The sequence below is a fragment of the Gadus morhua genome, chromosome 20 (assembly GCF_902167405.1).
Source record: "Gadus morhua chromosome 20, gadMor3.0, whole genome shotgun sequence".
NCBI lineage: Eukaryota > Metazoa > Chordata > Actinopteri > Gadiformes > Gadidae > Gadus > Gadus morhua.
The window spans coordinates 9556990-9576785 of record NC_044067.1 but is presented as its reverse complement, the minus strand read 5'-3'; the positions used below and the strand labels follow the sequence as shown (position 1 = coordinate 9576785).

Genomic DNA, 19796 nt, shown 5'->3' with positions numbered 1-19796 from the left:
ATAGACAGAGCGTAATAAGGAGGCAATATTTGCTATTTATTATTGAGAATTCAATTTCCCATTTACAGTCCCACATTGAACACTTCTAGATCAATTAATATGCTTTGTTTGCCTTTGCTTCGACTGAATTTGGTCGTGAAACTGTGTTTTGTCTCAATGATTAGAGTTATGTGCATTCAAGCGAAGCATTTACTGCTCTCCATGAGGCCATAGGCTGCGATATTACAATTCATAACTTTTGGCAAGACACAATAACAATTTCCATCAGTCTGGAGTTTTACTGCTTTGCTGAGCTGAACGACCAAATTGTGCCGCTGATTATTATTACGCGTGTGCATGGTTTGAAAATCCATACATTAAGGATTGCATGTTTACGCAAATTACCATTACCATCTCTCGGAGAACATCTTACTTACAGATGTGTAGGCGCGTTCCGTAGGCGCTACATAAATCCAAATCTAAAAACGTGTTGAAAAACAACAACTTGTAAACCCGCCAGTAATTCAGTGCTCGAGATTCATATTCTTCCTATGTCTGCTTCTCACACCGTTTGCATTCGGATGGACTCCCGGCCGCTACTCACCAGCGATCCAATCCACGGCGATGCCTTCCACGCGGCTGATCCCCGTGGTGATGATATCCTCCCTCCAGGTCTGGTCACGCTTGGCTCTGGAAATCCTGTTCAGACCCATGTCGGTCCAGTACACCGTGTCATTTCCTGTGGAACGGGGCGTGCCCATTGGTCGGGCAAAAGGGAGGAAAATGAGTTGACGATGAAGGCCCGCACGCTCACACACACGCACGCACTCGCACAGATAGTATTAAGCCTGGAACACACTGTGCTCTGGGAGCTGCAGTGTTTTACTGCAGAACGGTCCATTTCACCAAATGGGGCCAAGCGTTGGTTATGATGTGAGCTATGATGAAGGGAATATCCACATAGTTCATACGCTCTGCTGACACACCGGTCTCAAAGGAAGGAGGCAATCGTTGGCATGAGCCCTAATGTGGTTTTCTTTCAGATTTATGCAAATGTGTGTGTGAGTGCCTGTGTTATAAATGGCCATAGAACCCCCTTTCCGGTTTCACCGCACTGTTTGTATATGCAATGTGTGTTAATAAGTAAATCACATCCACACCCTCGAGTATACATTGTTCCCCCCCCCCCCCCCCCCCCTCTTTCATAATGTGCTGCACTGATTCTGTTCAGAATGGATGCTGGTCATCATCCCCGGCATAAATTCATTACAACACATACAAGTTAAAGATCCAATTGTTAAGCTCTTTCGCAAACAGAATCGGGGGCAAAAAGTGTCCCATGATCACGGAGGGGGCTTTGCGCTGCTCATGCCTCCTCTGCGACGAAGAACTCGCTCTACCCCCCTGGCCTCTCTTGCGCATCCGTCAGTTGACGGCTAGTTAATAAAACGTTGAGGTCACGTAATGTGTTTATTTGTGCTCCACTGTTGATGTTGTCTTCACACTGCGTTAGCACATATCCAGTGCGCGACAGGAAACAGCTGAAGGGCCATCATCGCTTCACGCCTCCGTGGCTCTGCCCTCCCCATAATGCCATGCAAATGACATGCCGGACGGCTATCGGCTCTCACCCTGCCCGGGCTTAGTGGAGCATTTGCATGTTCTCACCTACGCAGCGCCACAAAGGGGGTGGCGGGCCACAACCTGTTTGGCTAGCTAGGCAACGTTTGATTTGAGTCGGGGGGGGGGGGGGGGAGCTCAGCTCGGTTATTCCCCTACTTACCCGGCTTCACCGACACCACGGTCACACATTGAGATTGCTACTGACCTTTCGGTTACCCCTGCATAGATTTCAGGCACTCGTGGCGTTGCTTTTGAGATAACGGAGTGGCCCACGATGATTACTTTGGGTGATGAAGGGCCCTACTTGCCCCTGTTGGCCCTCAGGACTTTGTGTGGAAAGGTAAAAAATAAATAAAAAAAGTTGAACAAAAAATAGTGGTGGAGAGACACCTTGAGTGCTTCACAGTACAGTGAGGTAAAGAGTCATTTTATTTGGTGATATTCCCATTTTATTTGGATGTGCCGTGTGTATGTGTGTGCACTTGTGTGCGTGTCTGTGTATGAATAAGTATGTGTGAGTGCCCGTACACTCCCTTTTATTAATAGCCATACACCGCGGGGTCTATCAACACCGACGCAACCAGCCTTTAGTATATTCATAGCATTTGCCGGAGAAATAAATCGATCATATTTATCACATAAATTATGCGTGGGGAGCCGAGCGTACAGCAAACAGCAGCAGGGTATAGCTGGCAGGTCCGGGCGGTGGGCGCACACTGGAATGCAGCTGTTATTACCTTTATCTGATATAATATCATTGGCTCAGGACCGGTCGGGGACTTGAGGGAGAGCCGGGGGTCTGGGTGTTAGCCACGGCTGAGGTTCCATTTCAATATGTCAACTTATTACTCTCTCAGCCACGCTGCTTTCCTGAAGCTTAGAGGCCATTATTCAAAATGTTACAAGCCCGCTATGAAAATAAAAAGATACATTTTTCCCTTTCATTCGCCTCTCTCTGTGGCCCTTACACATCTGATTACAAATGGGTTTCACAGCAAGGAAGCAAGGTCGGAAATTACAGGCGGTATGCGTGTGATGTTTTATGCAGCCGGGCAAAAAAATATTTTGAGGTATTTGAGCCTTCATAGTGGGTGGGAAAATTTCAAGCAAAGGTTCATACAAATATGTACCTTAACTAAAAGGAAGGTTGGTGATTGTGTCAGCAGGACTCAGAAGGTATGAAAGAGTAAGACTGATTATACCTAACCATACATATACAGTATTAACACCATCAGGGTTCAGCTCCAAGCTATCACTAATCAAACCCTGAGGAACGAATCAGGTCCACTTTTTCTAGAGAGAAAGCCCAGGCGTCTGCACTCAAGCTATTTTTAATGCTTATTTTCCTTTCCCCGTTTGCACTCGGCTGCCTTACCCGCGTGGAAGTCCACTCCGACGGCAAACAGAGTGCCGGTGATGGGCATGAGAGCCTCTGTGTTGTCGTTGGCGTCCAAGGCGATGCCGCGGATCCCCTCGTGGATGGAGTACATCAGGAAGGAGTCCACGCCTACACAAGAGGAACCAATGAGAATCAGCAATTCCGAGCCAGATACCTTCAGAACATGGACACACGGAGGCGTGGACATATGCAAAACATATGGACGTAGGCTTAGGTCCGCGGCATCACTAATTAGTTTGCACAGGACCGCTTTGAAGCTGTAGATTTCGCAGCCTTTTTCTTTTGCAAACCTCCAGCTGAAACACTCTATATTTGTCACATTGAGGGCGGGAATAGAATGAACGCCTCACAGTGTGCCAAAACTCATTAATATTGAATCCGACTGTCCAACGGGTCCTTTCCAAATGCATAATAGGGTGATGATCTAGCAACTGAGCCTAACCAACCAAACAGCAAACAATAGTGTTGCTTTGTATTACAAGGATGAAATCTACATTTTCCCATTGACTTAGAATGGTGGCAGCTGGTGGTTTCCGCATCCAACCAGCGTGAACCACCTAGGCCCTTAAGGGAACTACCGGTACGTGTTAGTCACCTCTGCACCGGTTCCACAAACAGACTGCAGCTTGTTTCAAAATCACATCTCCAGATTTTACTCAATTTTAATTTTATCTCTATCGAACTAGAACATCCCTAGAGTGACCCCTGAATGTAACCACATCCTGTTCTACAACAGCAATTCTCGTCGCTCTGCCCTGAGGCCGCGTGGCAGGGCAGGGGGAAAGACAACACGCACCCTCGCAGGACATGCGGTCGGTGCGGAGGTTGTAGCCCAGGGTGCAGGAACAGCTGCGCGAGTTCTCCGAGGTGGGGAAACAGAGCTGGGAACATCCCCCGTTGTTGGCCTGGCACGGGTTCCTGCCTGATCACCAAGGAAGAGCACCAAACACACACAAGGGTGAGGAGGGAGGATTCAATTCAATTCAATTACATAGATTCACAAAATGCTACACACACAAGTACACTTATAGGAGCACTAGGCATAATTTCTGTGAAATTATTTAGCAAAAAATGTATCAAATTGATCATAAAATTCCGGCAGCTTTCTGTAAATCTTCTGTAAAGACGTGTATGACGCATTCCTCTCTCACATTAGAAAATAGCCTAGCATGACGGTTCCGCTTTAAGCAAGGTTTGTGTTTTCATTTTTGTTTTGCGGGCAAAACCGTGCTGCAACTGGTCGGTCGATATACTTTATAAACTTATAAAATCAGTTTAAACAGGTCAATTTTCAGAATATCACATTGATTAATAGAACATATATTGCAATTTCACTGTAATGTGTTGTTCGATAAACATCCCAAATACATAATGACACGCTGATAAATGACGACACATAAACAACAGACCGTAATTAGCCCAAATTGTTGTTGAGAATCAATTGGGTATTGAAAGCGTAACTGTACTGTCGTTTCTTTTCTTGTTTGTTTTCATCGTTCATTTATTAGTTTTTTTGACAGGGATAATACACACTCAAAGACATAAACATGAAGATAAACCCCCTTGCGTTGCCTCAACGTTGAACCTTAACTAAGCCTTGAGTGAGTGCGAGCGGGAAGGCCTCGGCGTGCAGTGGCCTTACCTCTCTGACCCTCGCGGTCGTACACCTTCATGTGCACCACCCCGCTGGTCTTGTTGCGCAGCACCAGCAGGTTCCGCCCGTCCCTCTTGTTCACCGTACCCAGCTGGGCCGACTCCTCGTTCGCCCACCACAGTTTCCCACCTGCGAGATTCAGAGTGGAAAAAAACGTAATTGAAGGAAAACCCACAAAAGAAAAAAAAAAGATCCATCCTTTTTGCGGCATACGCTGGAAGACAACTAGCTAGCTCTCTGTGGCGGATAGCCTACAGGCTACAGCAGCGTGAGCATGGAGGGTGAGCTTCAGGCATGGGTGCACGACATCAAGGCAGGCGCGCGTGCACACGCACACACACACACACACACACACACACACACACACACACACACACACACACACACACACACACACACACACACACACACACACACACAGCTTCAGATCCTCACTATCATCAGCACTGTTAAACCCCCCCCATCCCTTCCTCGCTCCTTAACCCTATCCCCTTCTCTTCTCTCGTACGTCCATCCCTGGAGTCGAGACCTGGGGACTTAGCCAGGGCTTCTCCACTGAGGCCTGATGGGGCTTTTCCATTCTCTAATCCACTGGTGCGCTACCCTTTGGTTGAAAGTCAAGGGGCTGTGTTGGCTTTTAATGGTATGGACCAATGAACAGGGTGTCAGGCGTCAGGCATCATATGTATAAGCCACATCCCTTGTCTGAATGGCCACAACAGTACAGCTATTCAAAAGAGACAGTGTTCTTTTTATAGACACCGCACAATCAACTTGTCCTTGTATATTATTGTTTTTATAGTGTTCCTTTTAATTTACAAGCCTTGTAATTCAAGAGGGCACTTAGAAATCCATGTGAAATCAAATCATGATAAATACTCAAAGATGTAATAAAGTGTATACAGTGTAAAAGTTGATTTCTGAAGATTAAAAGCCAGGACTATATAAAACATTGTACAGAAAATATGGATGGAAGGGATAAATATCGGGAAGATCATAAAAATATAAAATGTAATGGAATTTTGGAGGAATTCACATGGCCTTTTTTCCTATTTGCATTATTATTGTGTACTTGACTTCACTCAGTGGTTTGCTTGGTAATTCCATAAAAGCGATGCTTTTCTGAGTGAGGGCAACCTGCATACTGGATAATGATTTGGCAAGCATCTCTGATACGTCCAAAAGTCGCTTAAAAATAAAAACACTTCTAATGCCCTCAAGGAATGCTAAAATAGCAACCGCTAGAATGTTGAACTTACCATGTTATTATGTTTATTTTTCCATATCAATGTTTTTCACTGACGAAAAAGGCAACATAGATACGATGTGCATTCACTTTCGGCCCCAGGCCCCAATGCTGTCATTCTAAAGACGGTAAATCTCATTTGGAGGATATCCGACAAAGCCCCCCGTGAATGAGATTGACGCGGTACACAGAGTTTACCCAACATTTGACCCCCCAGGGCAGGCTAGCCTAGATGAGCAGTGTGCCCCGTGTTAATTTGATGCCACGGGGAGCCGCGGCTCACACGGCGGCGATTGCTCACTTGTGGCCCGTCATATTTAATTTCCACCACTTGCCGGGTCAGTTTTATTCCAGGCTCGGCTGATGGATCTCGGGCACCTCCTAAAAAGGAACCGCTCACCTCGTGCCGGGGGCAAATCCAATTACCTCAGAGCTGAGGGCCCTAGAGAGGATCGACCTAGTGTCACTAACGGCGCCTTCATTACAACCCTTTCCCACATCTAGCATGAGTAATCGCTGAGTAACACAAACAAAAAGTAAGAAAGGATCAAATTGACGAAAACACAAACAAACTAGGGCTAATACAAAACCAAAACACACTTTTTTGCCACCTGAATCACACATCGCAGCATAGTGCGGTTCACAAAGTTCTTTTCATTTTGATCTGCGAACTCTTTGGTCTTGCCCTGCTGAAAGTGTGGGTTTGAATATAGCCGCGATGCGGGATGATTAAGGTTGTCTGGAAGTGTAAAACACAAGCGCTAATATGAATACAAACCCTCTATACAAACACAGCCTGCGCATACAAATTCATCCCCCCGATACAAACACGCTCCTTTCCAATTTAAAGACACAAACACAGAATACGAAAACAGTAACTTATATTAAACCGCAATGACATTAACTGAAACCAGAACGGAAAGTCAAGACTTCTTGATGAATGGACGAAGGAACGTGTGACTTAATTTCGCTGCAGCCCTGAAAAGGAAAAGTTTGCGTTTATTTTAATCAATATCATCAAATGAAATAATGTTGGACGTGCTCTCAACTTTTAATGACAATAAAATGAGAATGACCTTTTAGGTGACTGCCATTGTAGCTCTGTGTTAGTTTGTTCATTTGTATTAGTGCGGTGTGTTCGTATTGGTGGTCGTGTTTTCATATAAGGGATGCGTGTCAGTGAAATGGTGGGGGCTGGGGGAGAGTGTGCTTTATTAATATTATTAATAGGGGGATGCATTCATATGAGGGGAGGCCGTATTCGGACGAGTGATATATGAGGTTTGTGTTACGAACTTCCAAGGCTACCCCAGATCACACGTGTTTAATACAAAATAAAAAGCGGAATTGGGATTCTGGCGTGGGGCAGCGGTGTGCCTCTGCCCTCTCAGTGCACTCTCCCTGCTCCGCGCGGAGGATAACCTTTAGGAAAGCTCTGCTTGCTTCTGCCTGTTAAGCCCCTGCTGGGTCCTGCTGTGAGGCCCCAACCGACCCCAGTACTGCGCCCTTAGATCTCAATCTTTCTTTATTTGCACCGGATGACACGTCGGACCGAGCCTGAGCACTATAAACACAGGGCCCATCGATCAAGACCAATAGGCTTGGGCGATAAGGAACCGATGTTTAATTAATGCTAGATAGCTCTGATTGGCCCTGGCGCTACGGTGCAAGACCCAAGACGGGAGACCAAACTCATTGATGGGCTGCCTATCGATAGCAAGCGAGCTAATGAGCTAATCTCTTTGCAAAAACAAATAATACTTATACTACACACAATAATTGTCTGCGTATGTGTATCGCAATCCTAATCAAACCCCTCTTTGATTAGGATTAGAGCATAAAACAATTACCTCTTGCTGTACAAGGAAGTGAGGCAAAACTCGGGCAGAGGAATAGCGTCGGAGATTCGGTGTGCAGAGCAAATACTCGGGTTAAAATATCATGTCCTCCACGGTAGCAGCCAAACGAATCGAGAGGAAAAGGGCAGCGAACCCATAGGGATGGGAAAAATCAACATTTTATACTGCATCGCCACAAGTAGAAGGAGGCAGATACTTAAAAATACAACCCAAAAAAAGCCACACTCTTTTTCACAGATTATTCAGCTTGACTCAGACCGCCGCAGAACATTGGCTACAGAGGGTGCAACAGCAAACGGACTGTGAGGCAATTTTTTATATATTTTTGAGTGTTTTTGAGTGTTTTAAGTCCAAGGAAGGAATGACCAAAAACAACAACATCACAGTGGTTGAAAAACAATGCTCTCCAGTTAAAGAACACTGAAAGCATTCGGACCACATAAAGCACCACACAAATATGACACACGTGTTTATTGATGATGGATGACCATCCTCCAGAGGAGTCTATCGCAGACATTTTGATGTTTTTTTAGGAAAGGATCAGTGCATCTGGCTTGTGGTTTGTGTTGTTCAGCAAATACCAGTGAAGCAGAATATTTAATTGCCAGTCTAACTATCTGACATGGTGCCTAATGAGAAAGAGCCATATTAACATTAAACGAATAGTCCATTCTACAACTACATCTTCTACATGAGTGTAGCTTTCCGTTGCTTGAATGAACTTCAAATCAAAATATTTTATCATTATGAAGTCAGCATTACTGTGGTGAAACCATGCAGTTTAATTCGTCACGCCACAGTTTTAATAATGATATCAACACATTTCCCCTATTCTCCAGATAAACACAGAAGACAGCTATGTGCTTATATATTGAAGCACACAAATCTTTCAATATCTCACTTATTGAATATGCCTTTCATTCTTGTGCATTTTGGGCAGCAATTACCCAAATACTCTTGGAAGCAGAGCTGCAGCTATACATGCACCATGTCTGAATGTGTTCATGCTGTTTTGCGATAATGTGGTCGCAATTCCATTATGTTTATTGTATCCAGTGATTTTGTTTTTCCAGATCTGTTCTGTGGTTCGTGTCTTATGTGCTTCGTATGGACCCCATGGGGAGCCAAGCTGACTACAGCGTTTTTTGAAGCTAATGGTGGATAATATCCTAAACAAACAGATGCGTATGCGCATATGTACAACACAAGGGAACCTCTCAGACCAGTGCTCTGCAAGGCATATGGGAGGCATGCCGCGGTGCCATTCGGGCCAACAAACAAGACGCTGTCATTAATAGTGATGGATGGTGACTTAAAACACATCATTCCTTTGTTTTGCTGTACCTGCTACTGCGTGGAAGGTAAGCCATTAGTCCCTGTCGTCCTGCGTTCTGAACGCCATTTGTGAAACGCTGTAATGAAGTCTCCGTCCCTTTGATGCCTGTGTGTCTATGTGCGTCTCCGTGTGTCTGTGTGTGTGAGTGTGTGTGTGTGTGTGGGGGGGGAGCAGGCCAGCTTTTCCACTACTCAATTACTTGACCGTGCCCCGATCAGATAACAAGCCAATATACCTCAGTGGCTTTTGTGGTTTTGTTGTGTATAGAGTAGGAGACACGCAGGTTTCTAAGACAATGGGGGTGCAGTGGGCGTGTCCCCGAGGTTGGGCTCGACTGGGAGACTAATTAAAGCTCTGAGTGTGGGCTGATTGACACCGACCTCAAAAGGTAAAGGAGGACCTGTCACGGTTAATAGCGTGCCTCGACAAGACCCGGTTACTTTGTTTGTTTATCTGCTGCGTGTTTGTTTGTTTTCTTAATGAAGCAAAATCGAATACAGCAGCAGGGGGAGGGGGGTGGGGGGCTTACCGCTACACTGACAAACACACCCACATCAACACATGAAGACACACAGCCAGGTATAAACAAAGACACAGACACACACACATACAAAAGGACATACAGGCACACACACACACGCACACACACACACACACACACACACACAAAGACACAGACACACACAAAAGGACACACACGCATACACGCGCACACACACACACACACACACACACACACAAAGACACAGACACACACAAAAGGACACACACGCATACACGCGCACACACACACACACACACACAAAGACACAAGCACATACACACAAAAAAAGAGGGACAGACACACACACACACACACACACAAAGAAATGCATACATACAGACTCCAAGACACAAGCAGACGTACACACACAAAACAACGCACACACCCAGCCACAGATACACCCAGCGCCGCTGCTCAGTATGTACGCTCCCCTACTAATTACCAATTCTGGCAAGCTGAATGTATTGTCACAACTCAACGACATGCTCCCCATTCTCCAGATTGCAGCAGTATGGATGGTGCAGTCATTTTTTAATTCTAATGTTTTCGATTGCAAAAAATTATGAATAAATAAGTGAGAAAAAAGAACACGCATGATACAAAATGTAATTAAAAACACAGATGCTGCGTGGTGGCAAAAAACTAAAGTAGTGTCTTAAGAGACACACTGATCCGTCCTCTCTGGAGCCATCTGGAGCCAGTCACAGCCACATTCTGGTGGATCCCCTCTCATCTGCTTGGCCCTCATTGCACTTTATTCTCTACTCATGTCCAAATCTAAATGGCTGTATGAGTGATCGTGTGTGTGCGTGTGTGTTTGTGTCTGTGAGCGTGTGTGTGTGTGTGTGTGTGTCCCATCGCCGGGCCGCCACAAGTCAGCTCGGGTGATTCCTTTCGGAAGTTTTCTCAATGAACCTCGCGGTTGATGGATCAGCCGGCATATCGGACTTAGCCCGGATACCGCCAAACGAGCCGTAATGAACACCCACCTCCCTTTTCATTACCGGCGGTGGGGTCAGAAAAAATTAAAACAACTCCCAATCATCAATCACCGCCACACAGTGTTTTAATTACCCCGTGACCCGGGACCGCTTCCCACAAAGCCCAGCGAGGGCCAGGCCTGGCTGCACGCCTCCCTACCCACGGCCGCTTAGCCCAGCCTACACCTAATCCCTTTCTGCACTCCCCGTCGAATCCACCAGGGAGACGTGATGGTCTCTGCCCGACGAGCTGCACTCACCCATGACGGCCAGAGCGGTGCCCCTGGCCAGCTCCTTCTTCACGGCCTCCAGCACCTCCAGTCCGCTGCCGTCCAGGTTGCACCTGTTGATGGTGCCGTTGGCGGAGCTGATCCAGTACAGCTTGCTGGCGGCATAGTCGAACGACAGGCCTGGAAGGGGGGGGGGGGGGGGGAGAGACACACGGAGAGGGAAGGGTGTTTTCGGCGGCTGGTGAGCATGTGTCGTGTCGGGAGACACGTGTGTGTTTGTGTCGGTGTGGTGTTTGTGGATGACGGGGGGGGAATGAAAGGAAAGTAGGTGGCCGGTTGAATGCAGCCGGATGGTCTTCTTGTTTTTTATTTTTTTATTTTAGGGTTGAGATCAATCGCATTTTATTCTCTGTACACCGCTGCAGCAAAGTCGATCACTTCCTCAAGTCACTTTTAGGTGAATAAAGCAACAGTCTGTGTTAATGTTGTTTCAAAACAAATAGAGAATACTTTACTGAGCCAAAGTAAATTCAGAGATTTCGTCGTCCCTAACTAGCAGATGAAATCTGCAGAGAAAACAGAAAAAATAACAAACTTCTAACTGATCAGTCAGTCTATCAGTCTACTTTGATTCTTTTCTGACACATATGACATAAACCAACCATGGTTTTAACCCAGAATCCATGTCCAGAACATGTAGGGTAAATGTTGTAAACTAAGTATTAGGCCAATACACATATATATTTCTATGTTCATATATATATAGGGGCGGTGTGTGGTGGTGTCCCAGCTCCTTCGGCAGGCACTCCTCTAGAGCCAACGTCTCTATGTGACCCCTAGCCGGCACCGTCAATAATCCATCCATCCAGCCGATGACTACTCTCAAATCCATTCCCCCCCTACGGACCTCATTTTTTGTTGTTGACGGAATGCATCGACTGGCGTTGGCGACTGGAAGCGATTTCAATTGTGCATGTCTTGACGTCTCCCGTCCGCGTGCTGGATTTATCTTTGGCAGATTCACAGTCACAACGCGCCATTAATTTACTCTTGTCCCCGGGTTCGTCCCATAATCATAAATGAAGCCGGTGAAATATGGCGAGCCATATTCCCCCCCCCCCCCCCCCCGCCCCCCCCCCCCCCCCCCCACCACCACCACTACACTCCTGCTATCTGGATTGCTGACGGGCCCAGGAGAGGGGGAGGAAATGCAGCGGAACAGGCGGCTCGCTTTGCCTGTGAAAGTGAAAGGGAGAACTTGACCTTGAGGTGTGTGTGTTTGTGCGTGTGTGTGTGTGTGTGTGTGTGTGTGTGTGTGTGTGTGTGCGGGTACATGTGTGTGTGTGTGTGTGTGTGTGTGTGTGTGTACACGTGCGTGCGTGTGTGTGTGTCTGTGTGTGTGCCTGTGTGTGTACATGTGTGTGTGTGTGTGTGTGTGTGTGTGAGAGACAACAACTGCTCAAGATGGAGAGACGTGCACACATTTTTCCATCTTTGAACCGAAACTGCTCGCACACACAGATATGGATCCATCTCGCAAGGGGAGAGCGTTCACACACTTAGAATTTTCATTTCAATATGTCGAAGAGCAAAATAATGAAGCGGCACCCACTTCGCTGACAAATTACACGGTTGTTTTCCACAACAATCAAGCGAACAATCAATCAATCGTCAAAAGGCCCACTGACCCACTGGCTCCCTCTGGTTCTGATGGAGAACCTTGCTGTTGCTGCCGTCCATGTGGGCCATGTTGATGGTGTTGCCGTCGGTCCAATAGATTTTCCTGTGTTTGGAGAACGAAATAAGAGCCCAGTTAGCAAACATTCCAGGCACAAGCTTTCCTCAAGGTGTTATGCATAGTTAATGAATGTCACGGCATGTTGCCTCCAATTAGCATGCAAGAAGTACACAAAGAAGGGGCCGTCGAAGCTAATGTACTGCTGCTTTTTGTAAACCCTAAAGTAAAGACAAACACCGCCCCACAAAAGAACCATACTGCCTGGGGCTGAACATGCTATAAAAACCCCAGGGAGCTTTGGGAAACGGACCCTTGAATTTACGTCAGCACGCAGAACATAGCTTGTCAAAAAGCAGCAAGACAACACGGATTAAAACGACAGTTGGCTTGAAAGTGGAGCACGGGTTTTTAAACGGCCCACACCGGCGAAACACCCCAACATCGACACCTTGGTTCAACGCCCTTTGAGGCATCACACTACTTCGAAACACGAAACACAAAAAAAATATTCCTGTCTTGACCCGTCTTAGTTTATTTCTTACTCGCCTGGACCTCATGACTTTCCTTAGCTTTCAATCCGCAGGTCTTTAATTCCCCTCATTTAAGGCTATGCACGCAGCCCGGGGCGGGGCCCGAGCGAGCCGCACACCCCTCTAATCCACTCACCCTTTGGCGGGGTGCACCACCAGACACCGGGGCTTATCGATGCCGTGGACCACGGAGGTCTTCAGGGAGCCGTCCAGACGCGCCACATTGATCTGTGACTCATCGTTCTCCGTGCTGAGCCAGTACAAGTTCCTGGACAGCCAGTCCAGCGCCAGGCCGCGGCAGTTCACTATGTCTGGGGGGGAGGGGGGAGTGAGAGAAGGGGGGGGGGGAGTGGTGTGTCACTGCATGAAGATGGGACATCAGATACATTCAGTTGCCTTGATTAACCGAGCGTCTGTGCCATGCGTGCACAGACTCAAGACACACATACACACACAGACACAGATACACACACGCAGACACAGAGACACAAACGCACAAATGCTGGTTGTTTATGCGAGATGACACCGCTATCAATTAGCTTGCTTTGCTCAAATGGGTAATTATGGGTCTGAAAATATAGCAGTAAGTCACTGTGTGCGATCAGACACAATAACAATAGAAACATTAGTTCTTCCCTCCTTCCTTTCAGTGCTGCATGTTATATTTAACCATCAATTTGAATATTTACATTTATTGTATTATGTATTTTGTTTTTGCTGTGCTTGTATGCATGTGTGTTTGAGTGGTGTGTGTGAGATTGAGTATGTGTGTGTGCGTTTGAGGGTGTGTGTGCGTGTTGCTGGTGTGTGTGCCCATGTGTGTGCGCCTCTTTGTGCGTTATCGATGTGGTGTGTGCGCGTGTTCGTGTCGGTGCATTATCGGTGTGTCTCACGCGTGTGTGTGCGTGTGTGCTTTCATGCATGGCTGCGTTCTCGGTGCGTCTGTCTGGGAGCGTGCGTGCCGCGTGCATGCACGGTACCTCCCGAGATGACGGTCTCCAGCTGCGTGCCGTTGATGAAGGCCCTCTTGATGGTCTGCGTCTTGACGTCGGCCCAGTAGATGCGCTCCTCCTGCGCGTCGTAGTCCACCACCGTCACGTCGTCGATGTCCGGCACCGTCAGCGCCGTCATCACGTTCATGTACGGGTCGTCCATGTCCACGCCGCGGATCTCAGAGCGCCGCACGTACAGCAGGAACTTCTTCAGCGCTGGGGAACCGTTAAATGAAAAAAATGTTTTTAAAAAGTTGTTAGCGCAGGGAGTGTCCTCGCCGATAATCTATTAACAAAATAACAGTGGCCGAGACGATGTCGGCGGTCATTGTTTTCCTTTTCCAAATAAAAGTTAGAAAGGGCTAAAATGTTGGTGATCACTTTTAGCGGTTGATGGCGACATTAATAACGCAGCGCAAATTCAGATTTGTATCAAAGCCTGCCCCGCTGCCGCGTACATTTAAATGTCAGAGCCATTATTAATATGCTAAATAATGCTAATGACGTCTCTAGTTATTCATGAGCTGGATACGACTGTCACATAATTTTGTAGGGGAATATCAAAAAGGTATTAAAATAAATCTATAGCCGGGGAGTACAAATACTTTGGCTCGTTTGGGTACTGAAATTATATAACTGGGTCTTTATTCTTTGAATTACTTAATATCAGGAAAACGTCTAATAAGTGAACACTAGTCAGTTGAAACTATTGAAAGTCCCGCCCTCTCTGCTAAAACTGCTAAAACCATGTAACTGATAGTCCCGCCCTTCCTTCTCGCTGCTTAACCCATGTAACTGAAACACATAGCTTCCTCCCAAGCATGCTCGGAAGTCACGCCCTCTCTCTCACTGCTAAAACCATGTAACTGATAGTCCCGCCCTTCCTTCTCGCTGCTAAACCCATGCAACTGCAACACACAAAGCTCCCTCTCAAGCATGCTCGGAAGTCCCACCCTCTCTCTTGCTGCTCAACCCATGTAACGGAAAACATATACAGCTCCCTCCCAAGCATACTCGCAAGTCCCGCCCCTCTCCCTTTCGGATAACGCTTGTTTTTAGGATCCCGTTCCAATCGTTACGTTGTGAGAGGAGAACTCCAGGGACAAGGGGTTCACACGCCCTCCACACCGTGACGATGCATTCACAGCAGGTCCGTGTTTTTGGAAGTCAAACCACCACCGCCCATCCCTGCTAACTCACCGAAGCACGACAGCTGGTCAGGCGCCAGCTTCATGAGGTGTGGACACGTGCAGGATGCCGTGCGGTTGTAGCTGATGAGGCACAGGTGCGAGCAGGGGCCACGGCCCTCGTTCGCCTCGCACGGATTGGTCGCTGGAGGGGCGAGAAACGCAGATTGTGAGTCAGGCGCCTATAGGTCTCTTTCATGATTTTGATTCCATTGATTGGTTTCCTGTCTCTAACTGTGTGCCTTTGAAAGAGGTCAACGCAGGAGAACGCATATACTCCTGCAACCCATGAGGGAACAAAGGGCGAACTAAAGAGAAGGGAGAGGGGATGGAATCGAGGCAGGAGGGAAATGGATGGACTAGGAAAAATGAAGAAAAAAGTCAAGTGAAAACCTGAGAATGCTCCTTAAAACCCCCACGAATAGCAAAGAAAAGGCGGGCTGCCAGAGAAGAAAAGGGAGGATCAATACATTCATATGGACTAAAAGCTTTGGCCACATGTTGTTTTATGGTCCTCCACAAATTGCGTCACTCCAAGGAGCACTCTCACTCGCTCCCGACCGTATTTTAACCCAGGCCTAGTTTTGAACTCGGAAAAAATGAAAACCCTTAACACTTACGTCAACTTGTAGCCATGCAAGATAGTGATTAAAAGGAAATGTAAAAACACGCAGTTAGCAGACAAGGCCAGAGCTTTCCTCAAAGGCGTTGTTCAAAAATATAAATAACTGAGAGTATCCCTGTCCGTAATTTCGGCAGAAACAACTCCACCGCAGCGGCATTAACACCATTTATCGTGGCGATTGCAACAGATTATCCATCAGCTTAAATCGAGGCATAACCTTGCGAATGAGCTTCCAATTAATCTCCATGACAAGATCAAACAGATTCAGGAAGAAGAACAACACAGAAAGGAGACCTGTGGTAGCTTCGGCAAGCACTTAGAAGAAACCAGGTTGTTTTTTTCTAATTTCCTCGTCACAGTTATTGTCAAAAGGCCTCAAATGTATAACCTCAATATATACAATCTTACACTGCCAACAATTTCCCTAGAAAATATTTCCCAACACATTTTTCAATTGGTACAACCAGTTCTGTGATGTTGACATTGGGTTTTAGCTCAGTGTTCTTGTGGTAGCAAGATATTTGAAGAGCACCAATTCCCACACAATCCTACTTTATAACAGATCATCCAAGGAATTAAATAATATTTCTCTCACAGATTAAATTTGCTCCAAAGCCTCTATCCTAGCGAAGTTCTTAAAGTCCGGCAAGCCCAAGTTTATTTAATTTTGGGCAGAGCCTGAATGAATAGTTGGGGACCAGCTTCAATTTCCAAGGCTATGTTATATTGTCCTCAGATACGAGAAAAAAAAAAGACAAAACACTCTATCTAAATATTGATGGCTGGTTGAACAGCACATTGGGTTTCGCAGATCAAAGACTCCTTGAAGTCAACCAAGGTCTGCTTTCTAAGGTTCCCATTATTATGACACTGGCTGTAGCATGACCATCACTGCCACCCAAGCACTGCGATGAAAAGAGCGACAAAACATGAGCGTTACAAACGTTGCAACTCATACAAACACACTCATGGTCTTTCACGAAATGGTACATTCAGACAGTCTCGGGCCAGGGAAGAAAGCAGTGCTTAGTATTCATTGTGTGTCTTCCCAAGGAGGGGCCGTATTTACTATTCTTATTTGTTTAGAAGACTATTATATTTGCTGTAATGCTACTGCAGACACAATTACCATGTATTTTCTCCTCCCCACTGCCAGCCAGCACCACCCACGCTTGTTCACAATGTTGTTATCAATATACATTATAAGTGTGTGTGTGTGTGTGTGTGTGTGTGTGTGTGTGTGTGTGTGTGTGTGTGTGTGTGTGTGTGTGTGTGTGTGTGTGTGTGTGTGTGTGTGTGTGTGTGAAGAAATCTGGCCTGGATTATATCATTCCTCCTCACCGGCCAATCCAAGTCAAATTGCAAACATGGCTGTGACCAGGGATGCAATAGTGTCAGCCTAATGAATCCTTCCAGAACTCCCTGGCTTTTGACAACTGTAATGCTGTTTGGTAACGACTAATCTTGGATCCAGCAGTCCTACTAGGTTATAACAGAACAGGAAAACCCAAAACTGAAATGGCTGGAGTTAGGCCAGTAACAGTTTCCTGTTTCATTATGGAGATATTCCTCCACAGATAAACTAATTTGCAAGTTGGTGAAGCTTTCAGAATGGGATTGGAATATCTGTATGTCAACAGTGGCCAGAATACACAGTGTGGATTGAAATGGCTATTTATTCTACTTGTGTTGAAAACTCCATCCTTACCCTATCGAAATGGAATGAAAATAGAAAAGCTAATATGTGTGTTAAAAGTGGTCCCACAAATGTTATGACATAGTTAATCAGATGCTGATGCTTGAACCCTGATTGAGTTGTTTCCAGATTTGCTATGAAAATGGCCATTTTATTTTTTATTCTTTGTTTACAACGTGCTATACTGGGAATATAACCAACCAATTATTTCTCATTCTATTTTGCCGACCTGGCATCCCCTCAGTGTAATCTAATAACTGGCACGGCCACCTCAATTCATAACCACATTATACACACAAAATATGAAAAACAAAATAAAATCACCCAGCTTCCAGCTGCGGTGGCATGTCTCCAGCTGTTGACGCCTTTAGTGAATCTCCACAGCTGGCACCTGTTACCCACTCCAGCCCTCATCCACCCATACACACTTCACCCTCGGGTGACCCCGCAGGTCACCAGCAGTGTGGTCCGGGGGGGGGGGGGGGGGGGGTATCCACCCTCATACTACGCCTCCGTCACCCTCCCGGTCACCACTTCCCAACAGGATTAAAAAAGTGTGCTTGCCGGCTCCTTAAAGGGATCTTCCACTAATTGCGCCCACACTCGTGCGGCAGAGCAGTGGAAGGGGAAGGGAGGGGAGGCAGATACGGGGAAGGGAGACGTGGTGAGGTCACACTCCCGCGTCATCCGAGGACTGCAGAGTAGATGCAAACATGGTTACCTACAGTACGTAATGACGGCGCTCTACGGCCGGGTGGCTTGCATCTGCAGTAGGCCTGAGAGTCTTGGCACTGGGTGCGGAGGCACGGATGTAAAACAGACAAGAGCACAGAACCAGGTGGTCCCAGACCCCCAAGCCAGCCACTCCTGGGCGACGGCTGCACACAAGCTCCAACATGTCCTTTTGGTACGTTTGCTTTGCAAATATCCATCATTTTCCTTTCTTTTTTCTGTTTTTAGAATAGGATTACCAGGACATTTAACAATGAATGAAAACAGATTCCAGGCTATTAATCTAATTTTGGCAGGGGTGACATGCAAGCTGATCTGCTCGAATATGGGGGGGGGGGGGGGATTGGCTGTAATACATGGAGGCCATCTGTCAAGCAGAGTATCTGTAGCAAGCTGTAGCTTTTGTACCATGAAATGTAGGCTCAGTTCCTACAACACTGAGTAGCTGTCCTGCCGAGACAGACTCAAAGGAAAGGATCCATTACTGAGGATAAAAATATTGAACAAGCCCCCAAAAAAAAGGATGAATGCTGAATATTTTACATAGCTTCAGTAATCACAATGCACTCGTGTATTTTTTAATTGCTTTGATTAATGGCTGGTTTCTGTACTTAAATTCTTCGCCACACACATGCCCACAAATACACACACTCACACACACACGCATCATCATCTTTGATGCTGTGGAATAACCCGCCAGGCTCCCATTACGCTACTCCAGTCATTCATGTGGGCCACTCTTCTTTAATTAATTTTTTAAATAGCTTGATACATTAGCTTGGACCAATTAGACAAATTTGGACAGTCGGGGGGGGGGGGGGGGGGGGTAGGGGGGAGCAGACATTCAGAGGCAGCAGTAATGCAAGCTAATTCTCTGCATGAACACCTTTCGCAATCACTCAGCCACCAGCTCATTGTGAACGCACTGCAGAGCTGTGTGATTGACAGCTCCAATAAGGACATAGCCAGGAGCTGAAATTAAATCTATTGTACCCCCCCCCCCCCCCCCCCCTCTCCTTTTTTTGCTCCTTGCGACAAGGGATTGAGGTTCAAAAAACAATGCTGCATCATACGATATCCAATGGTTTGCCTTGTAGCCTGGGCCAAATTTGTCCACAGTTAGTGGGATAAATTAGCTTCCTACTCCCACCGACCGAACGTAGCATTGGCTGCTGATGACAGATGCTCGGATTCAATTATACAACTAAAAAAAACATACATTACTGTCCCAAGCATTTCCCTTTCTTTTCGCTAGATGGGCAGCGTTTGCAATTTTTTGGCAACTCCTCTGAGTCAAAATAGTGTAGTCTGTCCCAAAATAAAAAGTATTTTGGCTGACACAGCAACACAACACAACTTATGGTGTGTTCGAGATGCCTTGTACACAACACCCGCACGAGTTTCAAAGTGTGAAGTCTCAGCTTTCTTGCGCCACTTCTTCGAGGC

The 19796-nt window shown here is 46.5% G+C and overlaps 1 protein-coding gene across 1 annotated transcript in view; it reads right to left on the bottom strand.

Moving 5' to 3' along the window:
• lrp1bb (low density lipoprotein receptor-related protein 1Bb) overlaps positions 1-19796 on the bottom strand; it is a 229017-nt gene that overhangs the window by 71506 nt on the left and 137715 nt on the right. The window contains exons 28-36 of the mRNA XM_030344004.1: positions 15311-15442; positions 14099-14326; positions 13255-13429; positions 12539-12633; positions 10881-11030; positions 4644-4784; positions 3798-3923; positions 2978-3109; positions 584-718 (exon numbers count right to left, since the gene is read on the bottom strand). Of these exons, the coding sequence (XP_030199864.1) occupies positions 584-718; positions 2978-3109; positions 3798-3923; positions 4644-4784; positions 10881-11030; positions 12539-12633; positions 13255-13429; positions 14099-14326; positions 15311-15442 (1314 nt within the window). The remainder of the gene's footprint in view (positions 1-583; positions 719-2977; positions 3110-3797; positions 3924-4643; positions 4785-10880; positions 11031-12538; positions 12634-13254; positions 13430-14098; positions 14327-15310; positions 15443-19796) is intronic.